A 24430-nucleotide genomic window follows, 5' to 3' on the forward strand; every position below is an offset into this window, starting at 1 on the left:
CTAGAGAAGATTCCTATGGATGGGCAGAATTTAGATGGAGATAAGAGAGGGCATTCCAGCACATTGATGGCGATTAGCAGATAAACCAGTATGGATGGAGTAGAAATTTACAGACTGTAGAAAACTAATAGAAGAAAGAATGAGGAGAATCTTGAATATCAGGAAATTTGGACTACAACTTGCTGGCAACAGGGCGTCAGGGAAGATTTTTGAGCCAAAGAAGAGTGCAGTCACAATAGTCCTTTAATTAAAGAGACTGATGTTAAAGCTGAATTCATGGTGGGGTAAAGCAGGAGAGGAGAATTGGGGAGCGCAGATGGGATGGAAGGAAAGAAAGAGGCTTCTTATTTTTTCAGTAGATTTTTTTAGTTCATTTAAAAGTTCACTCAAATAAACGTCCCCTTTCTGTCCTATCTGATCTCCCTAATGTATGCAGCTCCAAAATCAATACTTACTGCTTTTCCACACAAAGTTAGACTCTGCAGTGGGAATACCAGACCATGTAACTAAATGGACAAGTGAGTTAAATTAAGTGCTTGGTTCAGTGAAACAAGTGGTTTGAGTCTTTCTCTACCAACATATCATATGACTGAGAGGGGTGGTTTTAATGGGTTAGTGTTTGACATGGTGCTGTGGTCGCATCTTTGAGAATCTAGTCAGGCCAGCAAATGTTTCCTAAGCACTAGCACTGGGGAAATAAAGGTGGCCCCTTAACTCCAGGAGCTTAGGTCGTAGTCCAAAAAATGAGAAGGATGAATGTAAGATAGCTAACAACTTTCCTGACAAAAATGCTGTCACTGTCTGAATGGGAGTGACAATTCTCAGGGCTTAGAGGCTGGAGAAGGAGATGGAATGTATCTGTGAGGAAAAATGCACAGCGCCAATCTGCCCCAAGGCTCTCGTGGAATTAGAGTCAAAATTTTAAAACTCCCTATAATACCTTACACATTGCTCTGTCTTTCTGTGAAACAAGCTTTTCCTTTTTTTTTTTTTTAGAAGGTACCAGGATTGAACCTGGGACCTCGTACATGTGAAGCAGATACTCAACCACTGAGCTACACCCACTCCCCACAACAAGCTATGCCCTCCCACCACCCTGAGATGACTCCCTTGTCTGTCTGCTCGTTTCCGCTCATTGTCTCCTTGTTGTCTGCTCATCTTCTTTAGGAGGCACTGGGAACTGAACTCGGGACCTCCCATGTGGGAGGCGGGCGCCCAACTGCCTGAGCCACATCCACTCCCTGCTTGTTGTGCCTGCTTGTTGTGTCAGCTCATTGTATCTGCTTGTCTTCTTTAGGTGGCACCGGACACCCAGAACCTCCCATGTGGAAAGCAGTTGCCCAACTCCTTGAGCCACATCCACAATCACCTCCCCGCCCCCTGCAACAAGCTTTTAAACACAACCACATCAAATGAAATTTTGGCTTGAGTTTGGAAGTATCTGAAACCCACTGAGGGAAACCACATTGTAGATATTTTTACCACATCAAGTCCTTTAGGGAAATTTAATTACTTAGGTCTTAAAATATCCACGGGGCTGGTGAACTGTTAATTTTATTTTGTGGAAACTGATCAGGCAAAAGACTATCCAGCGCGTTTTATGAGTAATTGTACCAAAGGCTGTATTTGTGATGTGGGGTGTGGAGACATAATTGATCCTTATATATCTCTCCCAACATAGATTGTAGTTACTACCAGCATTGGACATGATTTGAAAAGCTACTATAATCAGACCATTAGGTAAGTGTGATTTTTATTTTTATTCACAGTTTTGCAGGATGAGGGTTAAGGAATCTTCATGCTTCAGCTCTCAATCCTAATGTTATTTCCACACCTCCTTATTCAACTTTTTCTAGCGTGGACTGTGCTGTGCCCTGTAGCTAGTCTTTGTACTTTTTTTTTTAACCATCCATGAACTTTCCGTTCCCTGCTCCCACTTTTTTTCATAAGCAAGAGAAGCTAGTTCTCTTTCCAGATCTCATTGTAAATTCTTCCCTTTCATGGCACTTTATAATTTATTTTCTTTGAAAATGATCTTCTACGAAGGATTCTGAAAATTAAATCAAAGGATTAATGTTGCTCATTGAGAATGGTTGGTAACTTTGGCCCAGTGTAAAACATAAAAGCAGACAGTCTTCATATTTATGTTTATAATCTAAATTTGAAATGTATGCAGCTATTGATATTGGCATAACTTTTCATCCTTCTTTAACCATTCCTCACAAAAGGTACTGAGTATCGTTCCTGTTGCCTTGTAGTTCATCATTTTTAATTTGCTTCTACATCTGCGTGTAATATTGGGTTTTATAGAGTCCAAACCAGAGGTCAACTTTCTTTGGGCACTCGGGCTACCCAGTCATAGCTAGAAAATATATGCATAACTGAATGTTTAAGAATAAGTCTAGAAAACAGAAACAAAAATCACTGGCTTTGTATGTGTAATTAAAAAAAAATATACCACGTCTGGGAGTTCATTTCCTCCAGCCTTCAGTCATGTCACTGCACGAAGCAGAAACCTGCCTCTCTAAGCAAGCACAAGCTGCTCAGAGTCCCACCTAATGGCAGTTCTCTTTAACACTGATGATAAAATAGGAAAGCAAAGGGGGACGGAGGACAGGGCCCTAGAGGGACATACACTCTATATCTCTCCCCTCCATTTCTGGTTTACATTTTAGTCAAATGGAGTCCTTTTGGGCTCTGGGCACATGCAACAATTATTTTCTTGTCTGGATTAAAGGATTAGAGCTATATAGGAAGGCTAAAGAAGTATTATTTATCTGTAAAAAAGGTCTAGCGGTGACTTGATAGCTATATTGAAGCATAAAGACTGAGGACTAGAAACAAAGCAAAAGTCTTGAAAGTGTACCAAGCTGGATTTAGACCAGGCAGGGAGAACTCAACAGATAGGAGTTTTATTATCTAACACATGGCTGTGGGACCTTCTTGGAAATGTTGTAGAATAGGAGATGCCTGAGAGGTCTATCTGGAAAAATAGATGGTCTGCAGCTCCTTTGGAAATTGCTCCTAGTGTCATGTTGTGTGAAGTTGGGCCCCAGAAGTTAAGGGTTTATGTTTCAGGGCATGAAGTCTAAAATAGTAGCTTCTCTGATCCCCTCCTTCAACCGTAGGACATTTTTGTTGTTGCTGTTTACATATATACACTAATCTTTGTTATATTTTTATTTATTTATTATTAAAGAAGCTTGAGATTCCATAAATGTACATTGAAAATATAGGGGATTCCCATATACTGCACACCCTCCCTGTCCCCCACTTTCTCCCATTAGCATCATCTTTCATTCGTGTGATACGTTTGTTACAATTGAACACAGATTGACGCATTGCTACTAAGCATGATCTATAGTTTACATAACCGGAGGACATTTTTGACAACTGCCCCTTTTCATCTTCTGTGTAAGATGAAATCTAGAGACATCTCAAGGTAGACATGAGTGACTGTAGACAGAGAGATCAGGGTACAACTCAGGGCCAGAATTGGGGTGAGGCGAGTGAGGCATTCACCTCAAGTGCAAAATCTAAGGAGGCACCAAAAAACTCAGCAATCATGGAGGATAGTTTTAATACAATATTTTTTAAAATCAGAATTAATACTATAAAATCCAGGAGGAATGAAGTATCTACATTTTAAATGAAGATGCAATCTGTATGATGATATAAGAGTCTAGGAATCGGGTATAACCAATTCAATGTTCCAGCTAAAAGCATTGAAAGGATTCCTCTACCTGGTGATCCTGGCAGACCCCAGATCTGAGGGCCCCTCACCACTGCTGTAGCTGCTCCTCTTATACTCCTGGGACTACCCCAACAACAGCTAAAGCATTAATGCCATGCCCAGCAGCAGGGGTCCAACTGCCACCCCTATCTCTGTTCTGATTGGTCAGTATCCCTTGGGGTTCCTGTGGTTAGATATTTTTTGTCTCTGTCCTGCTAGGAGGAGCTCCACTTTCAGAATGGGACAGACCAATAAACTGAATGTCAACTATTTCCTGTTTACTGGTTATAGGTGATCCAAGGAAAGCCTCTTTACCCCTTTTTATTTGTTCCTGTAATGTAAACAGAGTGATAGTTGTGATCCCTCAAAAGTGGTGCAAGAAGATCAATACTTAAGTGCTCAGGAGTAAGGAACTACAAGCAGATGCAAGGTTGTTGCTGACCTGAAGTAACAGATAATAACTGCAACCTGTATTACATTAAATCCATCCATCCATCCATCCATCCATCCATCCATCCATCCAACTATCTGCCTGTGCATCCATCCATCCATCCTTCCATTCATCTGTTCAACTATCCACCTGTCCATTCAATTGTCCATCCATCCATCCATCCATCCATCCATCCATCCATCCATCCATCCATCCAACATATTTATTAAGCATTGACTGTGGGCCAGGCACAGTTCTGACCTCTGGAAGTAAAATAATAAACACAAGGAGGTAGCCCATGCCTTCATGGAGCTAAAAAATATAGTATGGAGACAGAGCTTAAACAAATTCACAAATAACTGTAAAATTACAAATTGTGCTGAGTGCTGGTAGAGGAAACAAATAGGATCGCTTGACGGAAAATAACAAAAGGGTCAGAATTTAGACCAGGTCAAGGAGGGCGTTTTCTTGGAGGAGGACAGCAGCTGTTTTGAGGCTCTAAGTCTCCCTGTCAAAGAGATCTGAGCAGGAGCTATTTCCTGACTCTGAGTGAAGCCAATTTAATGACGTTGGCAAGTAATAAACCACAGCACTCTCCTATGTCCAGATAAGAATAAAGAGAGTTTGCCAGCACCTCTGGGGTATTCAGAAGAGACTGGCTTGGGCTTTGGAATAATCTAGCTCAGCTTTTATGTCAACAAAATTGATGAACATCAAATAATGCACTCTACAAGGAATTTCTTGCTTCTCTGCACCCTTTTTACTTTTTTTTTTCCAGTTCTTTTTGTGCAGCCATTCAGAATTTTAGATGAGAAAAATGTATCAGCACCAATGTAGATGGAGACCAATCTGGACAGTTGGTTGATAATAATGACAATTTAAAAATTATGGTCCAATGCCACAGGGACTAACTCATGCCAGACGGATGAATTGAAAATTTTGATTAAAGCAAAGATCCACAAAAAAAGATACTTACTTTGAACATGTAAATGTACATTCCTGTGCCAGTCTTTTGGAATCACGCCATTCCTTGGCGTACCGATCTGTTGTTTGGATTCCCTGTTACTTCTCCTGCATAAATGACACCCACTTTCAGTCTCTGCCAAGTAAAAAGAAAACAAAGACACCTGCAAAACAATCAGAGCCCAAATCCATCTAGAGTTCTTCAATCTCTTTTCTAAACTTTTAGTCATCCTAAATCCATGACAATTTTTTTCCCTTGCTGAGTTTACCCAGTAGCTTCGTTTTTTGTTTTTTTTTTTAAGTTTTAACTTAAAAAAAGGACTTTTTTTCTCCACATCAACTTAGCTATTACAGACAAAATCAGCTCTTCCTTCCCTTTTTCACTGGATGGCATGCTCTTTCATTAAATTGTGTGGTTTCAATGACCATACATTTGGCCTTAATAGGTTTGGGAACAGATCCATCTTACTCTTACTAAGCATACAGCTCAAGAGGTGGGAGGACCAGCAGGCCAGCAGGGAACTCAAGCAGCACTCACTGTAGCTAACAGTTACGGCACCTACAATGTACCAAGCGCTGTTCTAAATGCTTTATTTCTAGATTAGTTCATTTAACCCACACAAGAACCCTATAGGGCCCATAACTATCCCCAAATTAAATGGAGAGGTTAAGGCTCCAGAAAGTAACCTCCAGTGACAAGCATCCAGCACATTGAAAGCATAGGCCGGTCCGTTTCCCCTAGTCGTGGGGACGGTCACCTAAGCTGGTGAGCATTGCTCAGGATCCACCGAGTGCCTGGTCCCATCTCATAAGGATTTTGGAATGGATCAACAAAGAAGGGTGTTCACATCGTTCAAAGGTGTTGGAAGACAGACTCAATACCCAATTCTCAGAGATGATTGTGGTCCCACCTCGGAAAAAAAGGGTGAGGTGGGGGAAGAGGCCATCATCTTCTCGTGGCCCTTCTAAGCTTCAGAGTCTGAAAAGCAATATATCAGGAGATGAAGCATTTCTTTCCCATTGTGGTTGCCTTGGTGTAAAGCTCATTTCTAGGGGATCACTCGGCTTGCTTTCAGTTGATGCTATCAGAGAAAGCCCATTTCTTCACCCCTCTTGCTTCCTCTCCAACCAGGTGCATGTGTGAGGAGGCAGGCTCTTTGCTAACAGAAAGTCCATCCCTTCTCCTCGAATGGCCCTCAGTTGCCTGGTTCTCCCAATCCAACAAGCTGGTCTCCTGCTTTGCCCTACTCCATCGGCGTTGCCCTGGCCCATCATTCCCGTGGCTCACCAGGCTCCTGGCAGCCTCCCCGGCACTGTTTTCCTTCCTCGCACTCCCATCTGCCTTCTGTGCTCCCTGGCTCTTCTTCTTTTTGCCTGGCTTCTCACTTGATGCCTGTCTTGACCCTCACTGCTCACATATGCTCTGACCTCACCTTGTCCACCCACTTCTATCTTAAGTTTTTAAACACTGCAAATAGGTGATACACGCACATGATTTAAAACAAATCAAAACGATACCAAAAGGTGTAGTTAAGTGTCTTGCTTCTAGTTCTGACTCCCTCCACTCCTATTCCTTACCCCTCAACTCATGGGTAAGCACTTTGACTAGTTTCTTGTGTATACTTTCCAAGTTTCTTTATGCAAATACAAAAAAAAAAAATCTATTCTCCCCTTTCTTGGATCAAAGTTAAACTCTTTGTTCTGTACTTTGCTTTTTTCACTTAGCAATATATTTTGGAGATCTTTCCAGATCAGTACCCTTTATCCTTTTTTCTGCTTCATCATCAAAAAATCCATTGGATGGATGGGCCAGTCCTCATTCACCGATTCCCAATCTTTGGTAAATATAAACAGTGCTACAAGGGACAACTGTCCATGCCAACTCATTGTTTTCTTCCTTTTTCTTCCTGATCTTTTAAGGGCTTTAGGACAATGTGGACTTCCAACATGTCACCTGTGCTGCTCTCTTGTCTTTGGCCAAGCTCTTAGACCTTCCTGTGGCCTCTTCCTTCCCTGAATTCATCATTTACTTCCATCCCTATCCAATAGGCTGCATTTTTAGTTTTCCTCCATGGCCACCTTCTATTCATTCAGCAATTTTTTTTTTTTTTTTCATTTTAGAGCAAAATATTTCCCCTTAAGACCATCAATTCCAAACAGTTCCAGTGGCCAAAAATTTCAAATAACTCCAGTGATTCTAAACAATATCGATAGCTAGAATGCACTGAGTGTTTTCTATGAGCCAGGCACTCTGCGAGATGTTGTACATCTTTATATTTCATTTCATCCTCTCAACAGTCCTCTAAGTTAGGAATTACCATTTTATAAATGAGAAAACTCCATTTCAGCGAGGTCACACAGCTGGCAAATAGCTTAGATGGGAGACTAGCCAAAGTCTGCCTGAACCCACAGGGGTCTCTCCTGCGGGAACCCAAAGTGAAGGGCTTGTGTGGGAATGTGAGGTAAGTCAACGAGGGTCAGTGAAAGGGTCTCCTTTTGAAAAACCTGGTTCTGTTACTTCTTTGTGTTCTTCTCCAGTTTCCGGGAGGATTTCCATTATAATGACACAGCTGGGTACTTCATTATTGGAGGCAGCAGGTACGTGGCTGGCATGGAAGGGTTTTTCGGACCTCTGAAATACTTTCGCCTCCATACTCTGGACCCTGCACAGGTGAGCACACAAGGTGAAATGTGCGTGAGCTGGGAGTGCAGGCAGGGGCATGTAACCTAGTGTATGCAAGAGATTTACCCGAGCCAGAGTGTGCACTCGCTCTGTCATCAAACATAATTAATATCCCCAGCAAATGCGATAATAGATTTCTGTTAACGCTTGGTTCATTTGGTACTCATAAAATGGAAACCATTTACTTCCTCTGTTTTAATAACTACTAGCTTAATTATAGAGTAGATTTTTATCAGGCTGTTGCCTATCCAGTGATTAGGCTAATGAAAGGAGAGAATCTTAGTTATTTGGTAATGCTTCTTTTTACATGCTATTATTTAAAGTATCAGAAGAGAAGACTCTAGCAAATTAAAATCTCCCTTCTGTTTGCTGCGTGCTGCAGAAACACAGGCATTTGGCTCATGCTGGGGTGGGTGGCTTTTGGTTGTACATGTTGCAGAGGGCTTTATATCCAGGCCCGTTAGGACTGCCCAGAGGCTCTGAAATCCAAATCCCACCCATGAATGGAATTGCCCAGTTCTCCAGGATATCTCCAGCTGGGCTGATGGGAGAGGGTGGAGGTTTCCCACAGAAAGTCTCATAGCAGTTGTTTTCTCTGCCTTGGTAAGGACATGGGAACCCCATCTCATAACCTGAGAAAGGGACGTTCTCTCACTCCCTGGGCCCTGTGGAGTTGGTTCTGGGAAAAGTCGGGACCACCAAACAAAGTCATAATTAAGAAAAATAGGGAGCCTTACTCCCCTATGAGTGACATTCCAGAGGCCTCTAGGAGAAGGAAAAAATCAAAATCCATTTATTTATTTATTTAACAAATACTTATTAAGCATATACTATATGCTAGGCTCTGTGTTAGGTGCTGAGCTGAACAAGACGAATTAAGACAGTGGCTCTCAAACTTTTTTTAATAAAAGTAATCCACAATAAGGCATTTACTTAATATCACAACCACTACATACATGTGCATATCTATATCTGTATGCATAGATATGCACACATATATATGTTCAGTGCACTCTAATATTTTGTGTCCCACTTTATATATATATAAAACACTACCTTTTGCAACCCACTGAAATAATTTCATGACCCTCTAGTGGGTACCCCTGCAGTTTGAGAAACACTGAGGTCTCTGTTCTGATGAATTCCCTTACTGGGTCTTAAACAGAAAAATCCTAGAAGAATATGGTCCAGGCTTTAAATCAGATGTAAGCACAGTGTTGGCGAGCACTGAGGCAGAGCCATCTGCATTTGCCCAAAAGTGAGGGTCGGTGAGCTGTTAAGGAAGCCTGGCCTGAAGCAATGACCTTGGATCTGGCTCCTGGAGGTTGAATAGGGATCTGCCAAGCAGAAGAGACTTGCAGGAGGGCTTCCCAGGCAGCAGGGCAGTGCTGGTAGACTTGGCATCACTCCGTGAGAGTCGAAGGGATAAATGTGCAGCAGGAGAAGAGAAGAGGGTGGAGGCCTGATCTCTTGGAAATCCTGACATTTTAGAGGCTCTGCAGACAGGATGCCAAAGAAGGAAGCTGGAGGGAAGTGGTCAGAGCCCGGTACATCCTTGAATTAATACTACTGCCTGTCCTGTGCAAATCCAGAGTGTGACGATATGTGGGCAAACAAGCTATCTGATGATATTTATGGGGGGATGAAATCAAACCAAACTCATTCATAGAGACATGGATGGGTGTTTGATGACAATTATTGTTCATTTGCCTTTTCTTGCCTCCTGGTAGATTGTTAATCCCCTCCTTGAGACTCAACTTGCCGAACAAATCAAGTTATATTATGAACGGTGTGCTGAGGTTCAAGAAATAGTGTCTGGGTATGCCTCCATGGTGCAGCAAGGTGGCGAGAGACAAGAAGCATGTGAGTACTGAGCTTCAGGAGAGCAATTTGAAGCCCTGTGTTTTTGTATTAACACACATTTGGCTTCTGTTTCATGGCATTAGAATATATATGGCTTGGGTCAGAAAGCAATGAGGACAAGTGTGACCATGAATCCTCCACAAATGGAGGTGAGTAAAAGTGTGTGTTTCACCTGGATTCCAACAAACCAGTGACAGCCAAGAACCAAACCAGGTCTCGTTGCTTCAGCCATAGGCGATTTAGTTTAAGACTAAGTGAGAGAGTGGTTTGAGCCCTCATTGCATTATTCCCATCCATACGGATGCCAGGCCAGTCTAACAAAATAAATATGAATTGGAAAATAAATTAATCATTAGAAATGTTTCCCCATCAATGCACTTTTGTCTTGGACCATTAATATCTGGATATTAGCTTTTGGAGATGTTGAACAATGACTTTGTTGTTTGGGGTTTGGTTTTATTTTTTCAGTCTTAGAAAATGGCTCATTCTGGTACTTGTCAACAGAAGGAATGAATTTCCAACAGCCCACTTTCAATGCTTGCTCATATTTGCGTGGATGTCCCTTGACTCATATTATCAGTTATAAAACTTGGTCCTGACTTGCTTTCCAGTGTTCTCGCTTGGATCTAGCACTTAGAAATTTCTTTGGGCTATAGAACTTCTTGTTTGATATGGTGGCACTAGAGTTTGTCGCATGTGTTCCTTCTGGAAGAGAAATTCTGGTGGGGCACTTGCCATCAGCAAAACAAGTTGAGTATTTTAGTGCTGCCCACACACCTGCTGTGTCCAAGGCTGAACTTTCCATTCCAGGCAGTGGAGGGATGGCTGCATCTTGATCATGCCCCAATATGATAGGGTTCATGTAAAATAATCACAGGTAGGGATTAGAAATGGTGATGCTCAAGTGTGAAAAGGCAGCCCCTATTGCAATTCAATTTAGAAATAGGCTATCCCGGTCCCCAGCGGCTATTCTCACTGCTGAATCATCCAGAAAATATGAGGCTGTCAGAAGAGGGGGAGATAAATAGGGAAGTAATATCCCCAACAGGAAAGAAACTGCTTTCGGTTGCTGGTGGCCTGCAAGGAGCAGTCCCCCAGGGTGGAAGGCGTTGCCTGTCGATCTGTTGGGTGACATCAGGGAGATTTCCCTGCCGTCTTCTCCTGCCCTGTTCCCTGGGGATCCTTGTGCTTTATTCCTCAACTCACAACTGCCAAAAACGTGGCCTAGATATTGGCCTCCTGGGGACCAGCCGGAGACCAGCTGCTCATTCCACGGAATTATTCAACAGCCATCAGCAACCCTGGCACATTTCCCTTGGACTTGGCTCTGAATTTGTGACCTCCAGGCAAAGTCATCATAGCCAACTTCAGATCCCTGAAGCACCCAAACCAACCTCTAGTAACATTAAGTCTGGCCTCTTATTTCTACTTCCTCTTAGGAAAAAGGGTTTTAGAGAGGCAAGACTTTCCCTGTCCTGAGGGATGGGCATTTCGTGCTTCCCGTTCTGTGCAGGTGAGCTCCGCAACTCCTACCTGGACCTGAAGCGCAGGTTCGGGGGACCCTCGACGTGCAGAGCCTTCGCCTGGGACAAGCAGCTGAAAGAAAAACACCCCAGCCTCTTCCAGGTCTTGCGGGAGATGGACTTGTTGACCGGTAATTGAGTTTTTGTCGTGGTTTTTGGGGGTTGGTTAGAAAAGCAGCCTGGAGTTTGGAGTTTCATTCACCCTCTTTGATGATTTGTGCCTCAGTGTTCTTTCTTTTTTTTTTTTTTAAGATTTATTTTTATTTATTTCGCTCCCCTTCCCCCCTGTTGTCTGCTCTCTGTGTCTATTCACTGTGTTTTCTGCATCTGCTTGCATTATCCAGCGGCACTGGGAAACTGCCTCTCTTTTTTGTTGCATCATCTTGCTGCATCAGCTCTCCGTGTGTGCGGCGCCACTCCTGGGCAGGCTGCGCTTTTTTCTCATGGGGCGACTCTCCTTGTGGGGCACACTCCTTGCGCGTGGGGCACTCTTACGCAGGGGCACCCCTGTATGGCACGGTGCTCCTTGCGTGCGGCAGCACTGCACGTGGGCCAGCTCATCACACGGGTCAGGAGGCCCTGGGGATCGAACCCTGGACCCTCCATACGGTAGACGGATGCTCTATCAGTTGAGCCACATCTGTTTCCCTCAATGTTATTTCCGATCCTCATATTGTAGCTTATTCGGATTTTAAATTCTGCCCTAGACTTAAATTTAAAATTGCTCAGTTACTTAATTAAAGCAGAAATCACAAATGGACAGTCTTCAGCCAGAGTTAGCCCCCAAGTGTGGTTGATTTATTGTTGTAAATTTAATACAAAAATAGCTTTTTGTATTAAAATGCAGATTTCTAGCTTTTCTTGAGAAGTTCAAAGACCTGGCAACCCTGGACCTCCATTCTTACGTGGCAGCAATCGCTGGGGTGCAGGTGGGCTGGGGGGGTGGAGAGGTAGTGAAGGCGCGGTCTGTCCATCTACAGCCCTTCGCCCACTCTCTGTTTCATCACTGCCTTCTTCATGCTGTTACCTGCTCAGGTCCTGGGGCTTTGAACTTGAGACCTGTCATTTGAAGTATACTTCAAGTCTCACAGTAGGAATCTGCACACGCTTCCTAAAGGCTGCCCTTCCCATCAGGCCTCACGGCCACCTGGATTTGCTCAGTAATTGAGTAATTAGGACCAGGAAGCACCTTGACACCAGGCATGTTAGGAAGAGGAGCAGCTGGCGAGGTTCAGCTTGGGGAAGGGGATATTCAGAGGGGGCAGTGATAATTCTCCTGGTGGTGAGGGACAACCCGGAATATTCCCAAACCTTGAACCAGACCCTTGAGTAGAGGCGCCGCAGAGACAACTCCTGCTTCAGGTAAGAACTTCTTAAGAATGGCGGCATCCAGCGGAACAGACTTCCTTTGCAGAGCGTGACCTCCCCGATGCTGGAAGCATTCCAGCCGTTTGGGTTGTCTCACCTTTCATTCGTTCCGTACTTACTGAATAGGACTTAGTGGCTTGGGCAGGCTTCAGGGATGAAATAACATGGAATCCTTGCCCTTGAAGAACAGACTTGAAAGTAAAGAAAACTAGTGATGCCTTTTCATGAATGCCAATACACGTGAAAGGTGGAGGCACAAAGAAGTGAGTGGTCAGTTCTACCTGGGAGCTGGGAGGGGGCTTCAAGGAAGGCTTCCTGGAGGAGGTGACCAGGGAGGTAGGGTGGGTATTACGGGCAGATAGAGAAGGAGCAGAGGCAGAAAGGCATGAGCAGCATGCAAAGGGGTTGGGAGGCCGAGGAAGGCTTTGAGAACGATGATTCTGAATAGAGCTCAGAGGCCATGCTCAGGGGTTTGGGCTTGTCTTGGTAGGTGGCAGGATTTCAGGTGGGGGTGGGGGAGATGGGGGTAGGATGTGATTGGATTTGAATTTTTGAGGTCACCCCGGCAGCAGTGGGGATGGGGGTGTGAACTAGAGGGGTGGAAAGCGACAAGCAGGGAGACCACCGATGTCCATTGCCAAGGTCCCGGGAAGAGAGGAGGCAGGCCGGCAGTGAGAGCATGATAGAGTCACAGCTAAAGGACGTGAAGAGGTCGGCGCTAAAGGACTCAGTGACTGCTTGGATGTGAGCGAAGAGGACACGGAGCAGGGAGGCAGTGCCTGGTGTGCGACCAGCAGCCTCTGGGACCAGGGGGTCTGGTTCCAGTCCACCAAACATTTACTAGCTGTGCAATCTTGGGCAAACTGCTTAATCTCTCTGAGCCTCAGTTTCCTCACCTGCAAACTGGGATGACGATAATCTCTCGCCTAGTATTACCGTGAAGATGAAATAAATTAATAGCCATAAAATACCTACAGCGGGATCAGCACGGATGAGGCCCTTTGTAAGCAGGGCTTCTCGAAATTCAGTGCTGATGACGTTTGGAACTAGATCATCCTTGGTTGTGAGGTCTGTCCTGTGCATCGCAGGGTGTTTGTCGGCATCCTTGGCCCCTACCCACCAGAATCCACCCTACCCCTCCCGTTGTGGCAACCAAAACTGTCTCCAGGCATTGCCATATGTCCTCTAGGGGGCTAAATCCCCTCGTTGAGAGCCCTGCTCTACACCCGTTATTGAGCAGAGGCAATTCCTAGGTTTTGTTGGTTGTCTGGGGCATGGTGGAGGCACCATGACAGAGAGTAGGAGAGGAAGACTCAAGCTGGAGAGGTTCGGCTAATTAAGCTAAACACCCACAGTAACCTGGTTTTGATGAGATTCCTGATCATATTTAAATTTAGTGTTGCTGATTGGGAACAGGAGTGAATCATTTTCACAAAACATTCTTTTTAAAGTAAATACTCTCGATAAGAAATGTTTTCCTGTTATTTTTACAGTTTGAAAGTTTTGTTTATAAGAATTTAGAATGATCTAATTAAAAACCCAAATCACGAGCTCCTAAACCGTAAACCTTTGTGGGCATCGCCACTGTAGAATGAAGGGTCCATTCCAGCACAGCGGGTGAAATCAGCTGCCCTCTATTGGGCCGGTGGTGGGAGGCTGCCCCAAAGCGGGGAGTTGCCACCTTAGTGCCCGCTGCCCATGCTCACCTGCCAGCTGGGCCCCTCCTTTGCCCCAGTCTGCTTAGATCAGGGCTCAGGAGGGGCCAGACCTGCCACCTGCAGCCACAGCTTCTGCCTCCTTCCACTCTCCAGTTGCCTGCCATTTCCCTGGGGCCGAGGAGCAGGAGGGAGACAAGGAGGGAAGATGGGTCTCTAGAAGCAACCCCAAGGCCCCATTCTGCCTCCAGACCCTTGTTTCCCATGAAGCCTGGGAAGCCTCTGCAGCAGTGGAGCATCCACTCCTCGTTGAAATGCCTCTGGACCTGGCACGCTGCCCTTGCTTGGGAATATCCTAGCGCCCACCGGTTCACCTGGGAGAGAGACGGGCGCACATACCTTGTGTCTGCTTTCCTAACAGGGTGCCTGTTATTACATCTATCCTTGTGTCCCCTTTCCTAACAAGGCTGAGAAAAACAGAGAATTTGATTTTGTAAATTGAGGGTAATAAAAATTAAGTTACATTTTTACCCTGTCTTTACTCTGGGCCCCCATAAAAGGAATGGGAATGAGACCGGCATGACTCTGTACCCTGCTTCCCCAAATACCCTTCCTTCCAAGTTCGTCCCGCTCTCAGTGCAGGCTGGCCATCGCTTTGCCAGCAGCTCTGGAGTTCTTTGGACAACTCTAGGTAAGAGGAACTATCTTTTATTTTCTTCTGTTGCCCTGCCCTGTTCTGAACTGTTGAAGGATAGATGTAATAACAGGCATCCTCATCACAATTATTTTTTCCATGTCTGAGATATGCTACAAGAAAGGGCTCAGGGCTCAGCTGTTTGATGCTTGGAATTCTTGCTGTAGGAACTGAATAGATGCAATAACAAATGTAAGGAATTTAACTGTGCGAGTGTGTTCTTACGTCACTCATATATCGCAACCTCTCACTTGTTTATTCATCCTTTCCCTAAGCAAGTGTTTACTGTGTGGCCCCTGCAGTCCAGGAGAAAACAAAAACGGGGCTTTTTAAACTACAGGCATTTAGGCTAAATGTGAAGAAAAATATGAACTCCCATCCTTCACAGGAAGGGAATTAATTTGTGGAGTTATTTGTTCTGGAATTCCTTAAAATGGTGTCATGAAATGAAGGACCTGTATTTTCCGGTTCTTTTCTTTTTTTAAGAATAGTTGTGTTACAGAAAAATTATGTGGAGTCTCCATATACCCTCCACACACATGCAGTCGCAGTTTCCTCGATTATTAACATTTTGCATTAGTGTGGTACCTTTGTTACAATTGATGAGACATTATTACAATTATACTATTAACTATAGTCTGTAGTTTACGTTTGGGCTCGTTCTTTGTATTGTAGAGCTCTATGGGTTTTCCTTTTTTTAATTTTTATTCTGGTAACATATATACAACCTAAAATCCCCCATTCTCTTTGCTTTCAATTACACAATTCAGGGATATTAATTACATTCACAGTGTTGTGCCACCTTCACTGCCATCCATCACCGAAACTTTTCTGTCGCCCCAAAGAGTAATTTCTGGTTCTTTATGAAACAGTCATCTTTTTCTTGGCATCACCTCTTCACATATACAGCTGACTCCCCTTCCAAGCTGCTCCATATGCACGTCTGTGATTTGAGAGCATTTTCTCCCCGCACCGTGTGATTTTAGGATGGATCATCTGCTCTCGCTTTACGCCAACAACGCACTTCAAAAGAGATGAGAACATTTTGGGGTGTTCAGCTTCATGAACGGCAAGTGTAGAAAGGGGTGTCCTTGACCTTCGGGAGGGGTGGCCACCTCAGCATTGTTCCTGCAAGATTCAGCTGTCTTTGTTCCCTGCAAAAGAGAGTCGCCAGATATTTACACCCCTGCTCTCAAAGGGCTGTCATTTACTTTTTTTAAAAAAAATATTTATATTTTATTTATCCCCCCCACCCCGCCCGCCACTTGCTTGCTGCCTGCTTTCTGTGTCCATTCACTGCACGTTCTTCTGTGTCTGCTTGTCTCCCTTTGTTGTGTCATCTTGCCACGCCAGCTCTCCGCGGGCCCGGGCCAGCTCTTGCCTTCACAAGGATGCCCTGGGAAGAGAACCCAGGACCTCCCATATGGTAGACAAGAGCCCAATCGATTGAGCCACATCTGCTTCCATGTCATTTATTTTTGTGCAGTCATTTACAGACTTGGGAAAGTCTGGTCGAATGGGGACAGAGGATGTAATGCTTTGCTGATGTGACCTAAAGCCCATGAAAGGGCTTCCTGGGCGGAAGGGCGCCTGAGGGGTAGGTGGGTAGGGCCGGGCTCAGCCTGCCTGGAGTTACCGTCATGTGATCCCACGTGCGTCTCTCCCCCACTAAATGGCAAGCTGGTTGAGGTTGGTGGAAGATGTGAATATATCCAAGTGGACTTTCAGTCCTCTGCAGTGTCTGCAACAGTGCTGGGCGAACGTGAGCTGCTCCGGGGCTCGCCCCATCTTCCATTTGACCCGACACAGCACTTTTCTGCCCCGTTCTGTGCCCTGCCCTCAAAGTCCATAACTGACCCACCCGCACTCCTCAGCTTGGCCATCAGTCTTCAAGGCCCACCTCCAGTTCTGGCCCCTCGCATCATCCTCCCTGACTCGCCGGGCAGAGCTCCGATGGCTCCTTTCCCCATGCCCCTTGTAGGTATCCCACTTACAGCAATTACCTGATTGCATTGTAATTGCTGGTGTGCATGCCTAATGCCTCGGTAGCGCTCAGCAGTCTTCAAGAGCAGGAATATTTCTAGGTTTTCTTTGAAGACCCTCAATAAGCGTTTGTTGAGTAACTGGATGCTCGCCAAGGGAAGAAATGATCTCATCACTGTAGATACTCAGAAGTCTTTGTTGGGCTAATGATTCACTGAGTGAATGGGGAATTTGATTCCCAGGAGACCCAGGTCCATGGTCAGCACTAGCCAAGCCAGACTAATTAGTGTTCTGTGGACTCATCTGAGTTCTCTCTATGTTTTTTCTCATCTCTTGCGCTCGTCCTTGGATTCTTGCCCCTCAGGAGCTGCTCTGTTTTCCAGGTCCATCAGGACCCTGTTTGATGACTCTTTTCCTGTCAACAAAAGTGGACCAGAACCCTTCTCAAGTCAAGTGTATACCCATTGACAGAAGAATTCCAGAAGAGTAGCCCTCCTGCTTGGTGCTTTCATATACCTTTAATCTAGTCAGGGAGACATACAGGTGCCCGGATGTAAAACAGCCCCAAGGGACGTGCAAACTCAATTAGGGACGCATGTACTGGGTTCCTCCTAGCACGGTAAGAGGCCCTGGGGCAAAGCGTGGGCCAGCCTGCCTCCAACTCTCTGCCAAGTGCCGGGGGCTCAGGAAGGAGCGCTTATTAAATGCTGACAGCTGATGCACTAACCTGGTATAAAATGCAGCTGTTCCCACTGGAGTTTCCCCTCTGAAGTATAACAGGACTTGTTCCTCACCTGGCGGAGTCGGCATGCCTTTGAATTAAAGATGGCAGGCTCCTCCGGGCTCCCCGCTGCAGTGCATGCCAATGTGGCAGAATACACTTCTTGCCTCCCAGCGTTCCAGAGCCACCGCTCTGCATCCTGATTTCCTTGCTTGGCACGGTCACTCTCCGATGCCCCTCCATCCCTAAGTTCACCACTGCCCAGGCTTTGCACTAGTGCCCGGTGCCAGAGCCCCACGTTCTGACTTAACGGGGTCCATTCTGATAGGGCATGCTCGATGTTGTTACCTGCAGAACTGCCAGTTCTCCAGGAAAGCAGTTCCTCCAGAGTGTAGAAATTGCCCTATTAGCATTTGTGCTTTTTCTGATGCCAGGAGGGTGGTTTTTAGTATGTGCGGTTTTCCATTATTTATGGACCATGCTGGCTAGTTCTAGTTCTTTCTTTTCCTCTCCGGTCTTGCCTTCCTTGTCTAACTGAACCCTTTGAATTAAAAAAACACTTTGTTTTTTTAAAAAAGATTTATTTATTTCTCCCCACCCCCTCGTTGTTTGCATTTGCTGTGTCTGTTTGTTCTGTGCTGGCCTTCTTTTCTTTATTTTCACAAGGCACTAGGAATGGAACCTGCGACCTCCCCTGTGGGAGGGAGGCACCTAATCGCTGGAACCATCTCCGCTCCCTGCTTTGTTGTGTCTCTCGTTATGTTTTCCTCCATGTGTCTCTTGTTGCATCACCTTGTTGCATCAGCTTGCCACACCGGCCTGACACACCAGCTTGCTGTCTTGCTTGTCTTCTTTAGGAGGCACTGGGAACCAAACCTGGACCTCCTATGTGGTCAGTCACTTGACAGGAGCTCAGTCACTTGAGCTACATCTGCTTCCCCAAAAACCCTTTGAATGGGGCTCTCAGGGAGAAGTGGGGATGGGGACTGAGCTGGGGAGAGGCTGAAGGTGTGGTTATGATGGGCACATCAAGCAGGGCTTAAAGCCAGAGAACTGGTGACCGTGGTGAAGAAGGATGACCCTTCTTCAATTATCAGGGCAGGGAAGACACATCTGTGGGCTCAGGCACTGTCCAGCAGGGTCCAAATTTCGGCCAGTTAAAGAAAAGGCAGGGAGGGAGGGAGGGACAGATGAGCGGGACAGGTGAGCTGGCCAGCCTACCCCTGGGGACTTCTGCTCAAGGGCCAGAACTCTTTACCCCCTTCCCCTTTTCATCCTGCACTGGACACCTCTGAGCCCACAGACTGGCTGGAGGAAGTCCAAGGGCTGCCAGCGATGCTTCCCTGGGCTGAGGCCAGGCTGGCTCTGGGCACACCTCCTGGGGCTGCCACCACCTGCCCTCTCCTGTGAGCTTTGGCGTGTTCAGGGTCCAGCAAAAGGTGTCTTCACACAGGCTGCCCAGGGTTTGCCAGCTGCCCTAGTGTTGCTCTGTTTCCCTGTCACTTCATTTATGTTTGCCAACAGTTGCAATGTTTATTTGGAGACCCCAAAATGCAGAGCATGGAAATGGTAGAAATACACTTATGTTATTTCACAGCACCAGGATACCTGTTATTTCCACTGATGTACAGTGAAGAACCATCTTTTTTTCTTTAATGTAAGAAAGCAGGGCAGTGGACTTGGCCCAGTGGTTAAGGCGTCCGTCTGCCACATGGGAGGTCCGCGGTTCAAACCCCGGGCCTCCCTGACCCGTGTGCAGCTGGCCCATGCGCAGCGCTGATGCGCGCAAGGAGTGCCCTGCCACGCAGGGGTGTCCCCCGGGTAGGGGAGCCCCACGCACAAGGGGTGCACACCCTAAGGAGAGCCGCCCAGGTGTGCAAAAGAAAGTGCAGCCTGCCCAGGAATGTTGCAGCACACATGGAGAGCTGACACAACAAGATGACGCAACAAAAAGAAACACAGATTCCCGTGCCACTGACAACAACAGAAGCGGACAAAGAAGATGCAGCAAATGGACACAGAGAACAGACAACCGGGATGGGGGTGGGGGGAAGGGGAGAAAAATAAATAAATAAATAAATCTTTTAAAAAAAAAAAAAAGAAAGCAAACGTTATACTTAAAAAAAAAATACACAGATGCACAAAGAAGAAAACAAAGAATGGGCCATAATTCTCTTGCCCAGAGAATCTCTGATGACAGGTCTGAAGAAAGAGAGAGGTAGGAATAAAGGGAGGGAAAGAAGAGAGAGACATATATAAAATGAGAGAATCTGCACAGTATGAAAAGGTACATAAAATTTACTTTAAAAATATTTTAATTGTATTTAAAAATATCAGAAATTTACAATCTCTGTATACCCACCAAGCAACAACTCCCCCTTTCCCCTTTCTGCTATGTCCTAATACCTTCTAGTCTACTTTCTGGCTCTCTGAATTTGTTATTTCTAGATATTTATATATGTGAAGTCATACAATGTTTGTCCTTATGTGCTTTGCTCGTTTCACTCAGCATAATGATTTTAAGGCTCACCCGTGTTGCAGCATGTCTCAGAACTTCACTCCATTTCATAGCTGAATAATATTCTGTTGTGTGTATGTATCACATTCTTTTTAACCATTCATTTGTTGATGGACCCTTGGATTGTTTCCACCTTTTGGCTGTTGTGAACAAGGCTGCTGTGAACATCGGTGTACAAGCATCTGTGTGAGTCTGTTTTCAATGTCATTGGGTATACACCTAGGAGGCGGATGGCCAGGTTGTATGGAATTCTATGTTGAACTTTTTGGGGAAAGCAGTTTACTTTTGAGGAAGAAGTCGCCTCGCTTTTGAGGCCTCCTGAGCCGGATGGGACTCGTTGGATTTGAACGCAAATGAGGAACGCGCTGTGGTTTTTCCAACCAGCAAAATTGTCGGTGAAGATCATTCCTTTTATGGTTAAACGACATTTTTTCCTTTCACTTTTTTCCCCCTTTCAAATATCTGCTTTGGATGCATTGCACCTTTCAGAAGCTTGAAACTAAAAATGATTTTCCTGTTGAAGTCCCTGTTCCTCTTGCAAAGAATGAGTGTGTCTCGCTCCGTCTGAATTCTCAGCCAAGTGCTGGCTGCGGCTCCTGCAACAAGCACACAAATGGCGACCTCAGGGTATTGTTGTAAAAAAGGAAAGAGAGTGAAGTAAAAGATGCTGTACTATTTTGAACAATAACAAGGGTTAATTAATGGTAGCAGTGGCTTTTGTTTCCTTAGCTTCTGGCCCAGCAAGAAAGAAAATGAGAAAAAGGCTTCTTCGATTTTTTTGTTTGCTTGTTTCTTCATTACATCATTAATCTCCATAAACAAGGCACGCATTTTAGTTACAGATTGACTAGAAAAAATGCATATGCTAAACCAGATGGGTGAAATTAACAGTTTCATTAAACTAATTTCAGAAATCGCCTGTTTCACCATCCCACCAAAGACATTGTGACTTTGATTGTGGGCCACAGCTGTAATTCAAACTTTTGAGAATGTGCAAAACAAGCAGTTTTACCTTAGAATTATTTTTTTTATCATTATATTCACTAGTGCAGAAAATTGTTTAGACTCTTTTGCAGAGAAAATACTGATTGGCATTATTTGGGGCATTAAGAAGAATTTTAATATAGAAAAGAAATGATGAAGCCCATTCAACCTGCCTACATTTAAGTCTGTGATTTTTTTGTGCTCAGGATTTAAGTTTTGTGTAGGATTCCTCCTTTTGCTTCTAATTTTCAGCCCATCCCAATTACCTGAGCACTCTGGCTAACCATTTCTTGAATTCCGTGCCAGGGGTCAGCAGGGCAAATGTTCATTTGGAGCCTCCTTTGGTTTGGAGTGTCTTCTCTCCTCTGAGTCCACATAGCCTGGGGCCGTGGGTACCCAAGCAAAAGCCAGCATCCCACCCAGGCAAGCAGGTGAGATGAGGATGAATCGTTAACAATATGTTGATATTGCTCAGCTCAGAGCAGGCACAGAGGGGCATCTGGGATGAGTACATAGTTAAAGTAAATATATGAATAAGGATGAGTTGAATTTATCTTGGATCTTCATCCGTGTGCTGCAGTGCATACAGACACAGTGAGAAGATTCTTACCCCGTCTGATATGCGGGCAGGTTGGGATTCTTCCCTCAGCTAGGCGAAGAGAAAAATCCAAAACAAGATCCCCAGACTCCTGGTTGAAACAGAGCGTTGGCATTCAAACATATCCCAACGGGTGAGCTGGGGGAAACCTGCAAGGATGTTCATTGCCAAGTTGCTGGTTCCAGCAAGGCTACCGGAAACAACCCAAGTGTCTAGAAATAGAAAACTGGTTAGAAAAATGGTCCAGCGATAGATTGCAACACGACTGAAGAGTTAGAAAGAATGAGGTTCCAATAGCCAGGGAGAGATGCTCATGATACATGTCATTAATTTAAAAAAGAAATTTGAGGGTCAGAATCTATAGCATCTATGTGCCATTTGGTGTGGTATAGTACAGTATGCCATTTTATTGATTTATTAATTTTTAGGAGGTACTGGGGATTGAACCCAGGACCTTGTTGATCTTGTTCATGTGAAGCAGGCACTCAACCACTGAGCTATAACCTCTCCCAGGATGCCATTTTCTGTGGTATAGTACAGTATGTCATCTTGAGGAAAATGTATACCTATGTGTTAATAGATGTGTATATGAATTATTGTGAATGCAAAGGAGAAGTCTGAAAGATAGAGATTTGAACAGTGTTACCTCCACTGTTAAGGAAGGATGGGGAAGAAGGGCCTTCTGTTTTATTTTCACAAATCTGCATTGGTTTTCTGTTGTTGCTTTTTTTGTTTTGTTTTGTCTACAACAAGGAGCTATTTCTTGAGGGAATTTTTAAAACTACAGAAAATGGAGCATACCCTGTTTGCTCAGGTGGTTCCGCACCTACTGAGCTGGGGGTTTGGAATCAAGTGAGCCAAAGCAGACCCAGCTGCAAACAGGCGAGGGGAGGCCTCCAGGAGGGAGGGGAAGAGCCTGCCTGGGAGCTCGTGGAGGTGGGGCTCTGCCAGGGAGGGCGCCAGCCTGCCCGCCTGTGTGCCCGGAGACACCCTGCTGGGTCGGTGCCCCTCTTCGATCAGTGGATTGCTGCTTTTTTTTTTATTGTTTAGATTTTTTAATTTTTTTGAGGTTTTTTTAAAATTAAAGTTAATAGATCACATAGAACATTACGTTTAAAAAACATAAGAGGTTCCCATATAACCCCCACCACCCCCACCCCCATCATTTTTGTAAATTGTATTTTTTTGAAGATACATACATCACAAAAAAGGTTACATTATAAGAAACATAACAGGTTCCCGTATACCCCCCCACCCCACTCCCACACCAACAACCTCCCCCATCATTGTGGCGTACTCATTGCACTCGGCGAACACATTTTGGGGCACTGCTGCAACGCGTGGATAATAGTTTACCCTGTAGTTCACAATCTCCCCTGGTACATTCAGTGGGTTATGTATAATGTCCAGCATCTGACCCTGCAATAGCATTTAGGACAACTTCAAAGTCCCCAAAATGCCCCTCATCACATTTCTTCTTTCTACTCCCTGCCCTCAGCAACTGTGGCCACTTTCTCCCCGTCAATGATAACAATTTATTCTATTAGTAGTCACAGAAATTTTATAATAGAATATCAGTAAATCCACTCTAATCCATATTTTATTCTTCCATTCTGTGGGCCCTGGGATGGTGATGGCCACTCCAAGTGGATCGCTTCTGATCTCCATTTTTAGTGTGGATTTCTCCAAGGAAATTGCCCTTAAGGAAACCCCACCCCAAACCCCCAAACCCTCCCATCCGAGTTTTCCCACTGTAGAACTTCTCTATCCATTCCTTGAAGAGGGAGCTGCTCTTGTTGCCTTCTGAAAGTTTTTAGTAATATTTTTTATTTCAGATGGAAAGAAGAAAATAATAGAAAAATAGTGAATAACAATTTTTAAGCAGATAAAATTATAATTTTAAATGAGTTGGCCTATCTCCTCAAAATATGAGTAATAGCTGTGCATCCTAGATGGGCTTTTGTAACATAGTATCTAGGATTGTGCCCTGCACATAATAGAGACATTCCTTGGCTGGATTAATAAACAAGAGCAAAGAATAATGCAGACAGAAGAATTCAGAAGACTTTCATGCTTACATGATATGACCATATAATGTGCTGGTTTGGGCTTTAATGTTTATTACTTATAGATTTATGAGAGGGTTATGTAAAAGGAAGCATCCTTCCAGCCTAAAGCTGTTGAGTAAACAAGTCTCTCTCCATGGTAGTGAATTACTTATTAATTCAACTGCTTGCCTGTTTAGCTGAAGGAACGTGCGGGAGGGTAAGTAGCTTTGGTGATCTGCACAGCTGGGCTCAAAGCCTGGCTCAGTCACTTACTAGCCACAGTAGCCTTACACAAGTTATTTGACTTCTCTGAGCCTCAGTCTCCTCATCTGAAAAATGGGGGGGGGGGTGCTAATAATCGTACCTATCTCATAAAATTGTACGGATTAAGGGTCCTAATCTACAGAAGGCTCTTTAAAACACATTTTATCTTTGACATGTTGTAAGCCCTCAGTAAAAGTCAGTTCTTACTCTTTTTCTTGTATTTAGAGACCCACAAGAAAAACTAGAAGCAAAAGATGATAAGAAAGCAGCTTGAACTTAGGTTCTTTTGCTCAACTTTTTAGAGCACCATCTAGGCACTATTATTTGAGATAAACCACATTCTTCTTCAGAGCCGTAGAAGAGAAAAAAATTTCCAGAAATTTCAGGGGTCCTGATTTGGTG

The 24430-nt window shown here is 44.7% G+C and overlaps 1 protein-coding gene across 2 annotated transcripts in view; it reads left to right on the forward strand.

Annotated features, from left to right (window-relative positions):
- The window catches only part of SEL1L3 (SEL1L family member 3), a 103500-nt gene that overhangs the window by 29916 nt on the left and 49154 nt on the right, over positions 1 to 24430 (forward strand). For both annotated transcript variants that reach the window (XM_058300163.2, XM_058300158.2), the window contains exons 6-9: positions 1682 to 1740; positions 7665 to 7797; positions 9540 to 9672; positions 11186 to 11326. In XM_058300163.2, coding sequence (XP_058156146.1) covers positions 1682 to 1740; positions 7665 to 7797; positions 9540 to 9672; positions 11186 to 11326 — 466 coding nt within the window. The remainder of the gene's footprint in view (positions 1 to 1681; positions 1741 to 7664; positions 7798 to 9539; positions 9673 to 11185; positions 11327 to 24430) is intronic.

Source organism: Dasypus novemcinctus, chromosome 1 (genome assembly GCF_030445035.2).
Source record: "Dasypus novemcinctus isolate mDasNov1 chromosome 1, mDasNov1.1.hap2, whole genome shotgun sequence".
Classification (NCBI taxonomy): domain Eukaryota; kingdom Metazoa; phylum Chordata; class Mammalia; order Cingulata; family Dasypodidae; genus Dasypus; species Dasypus novemcinctus.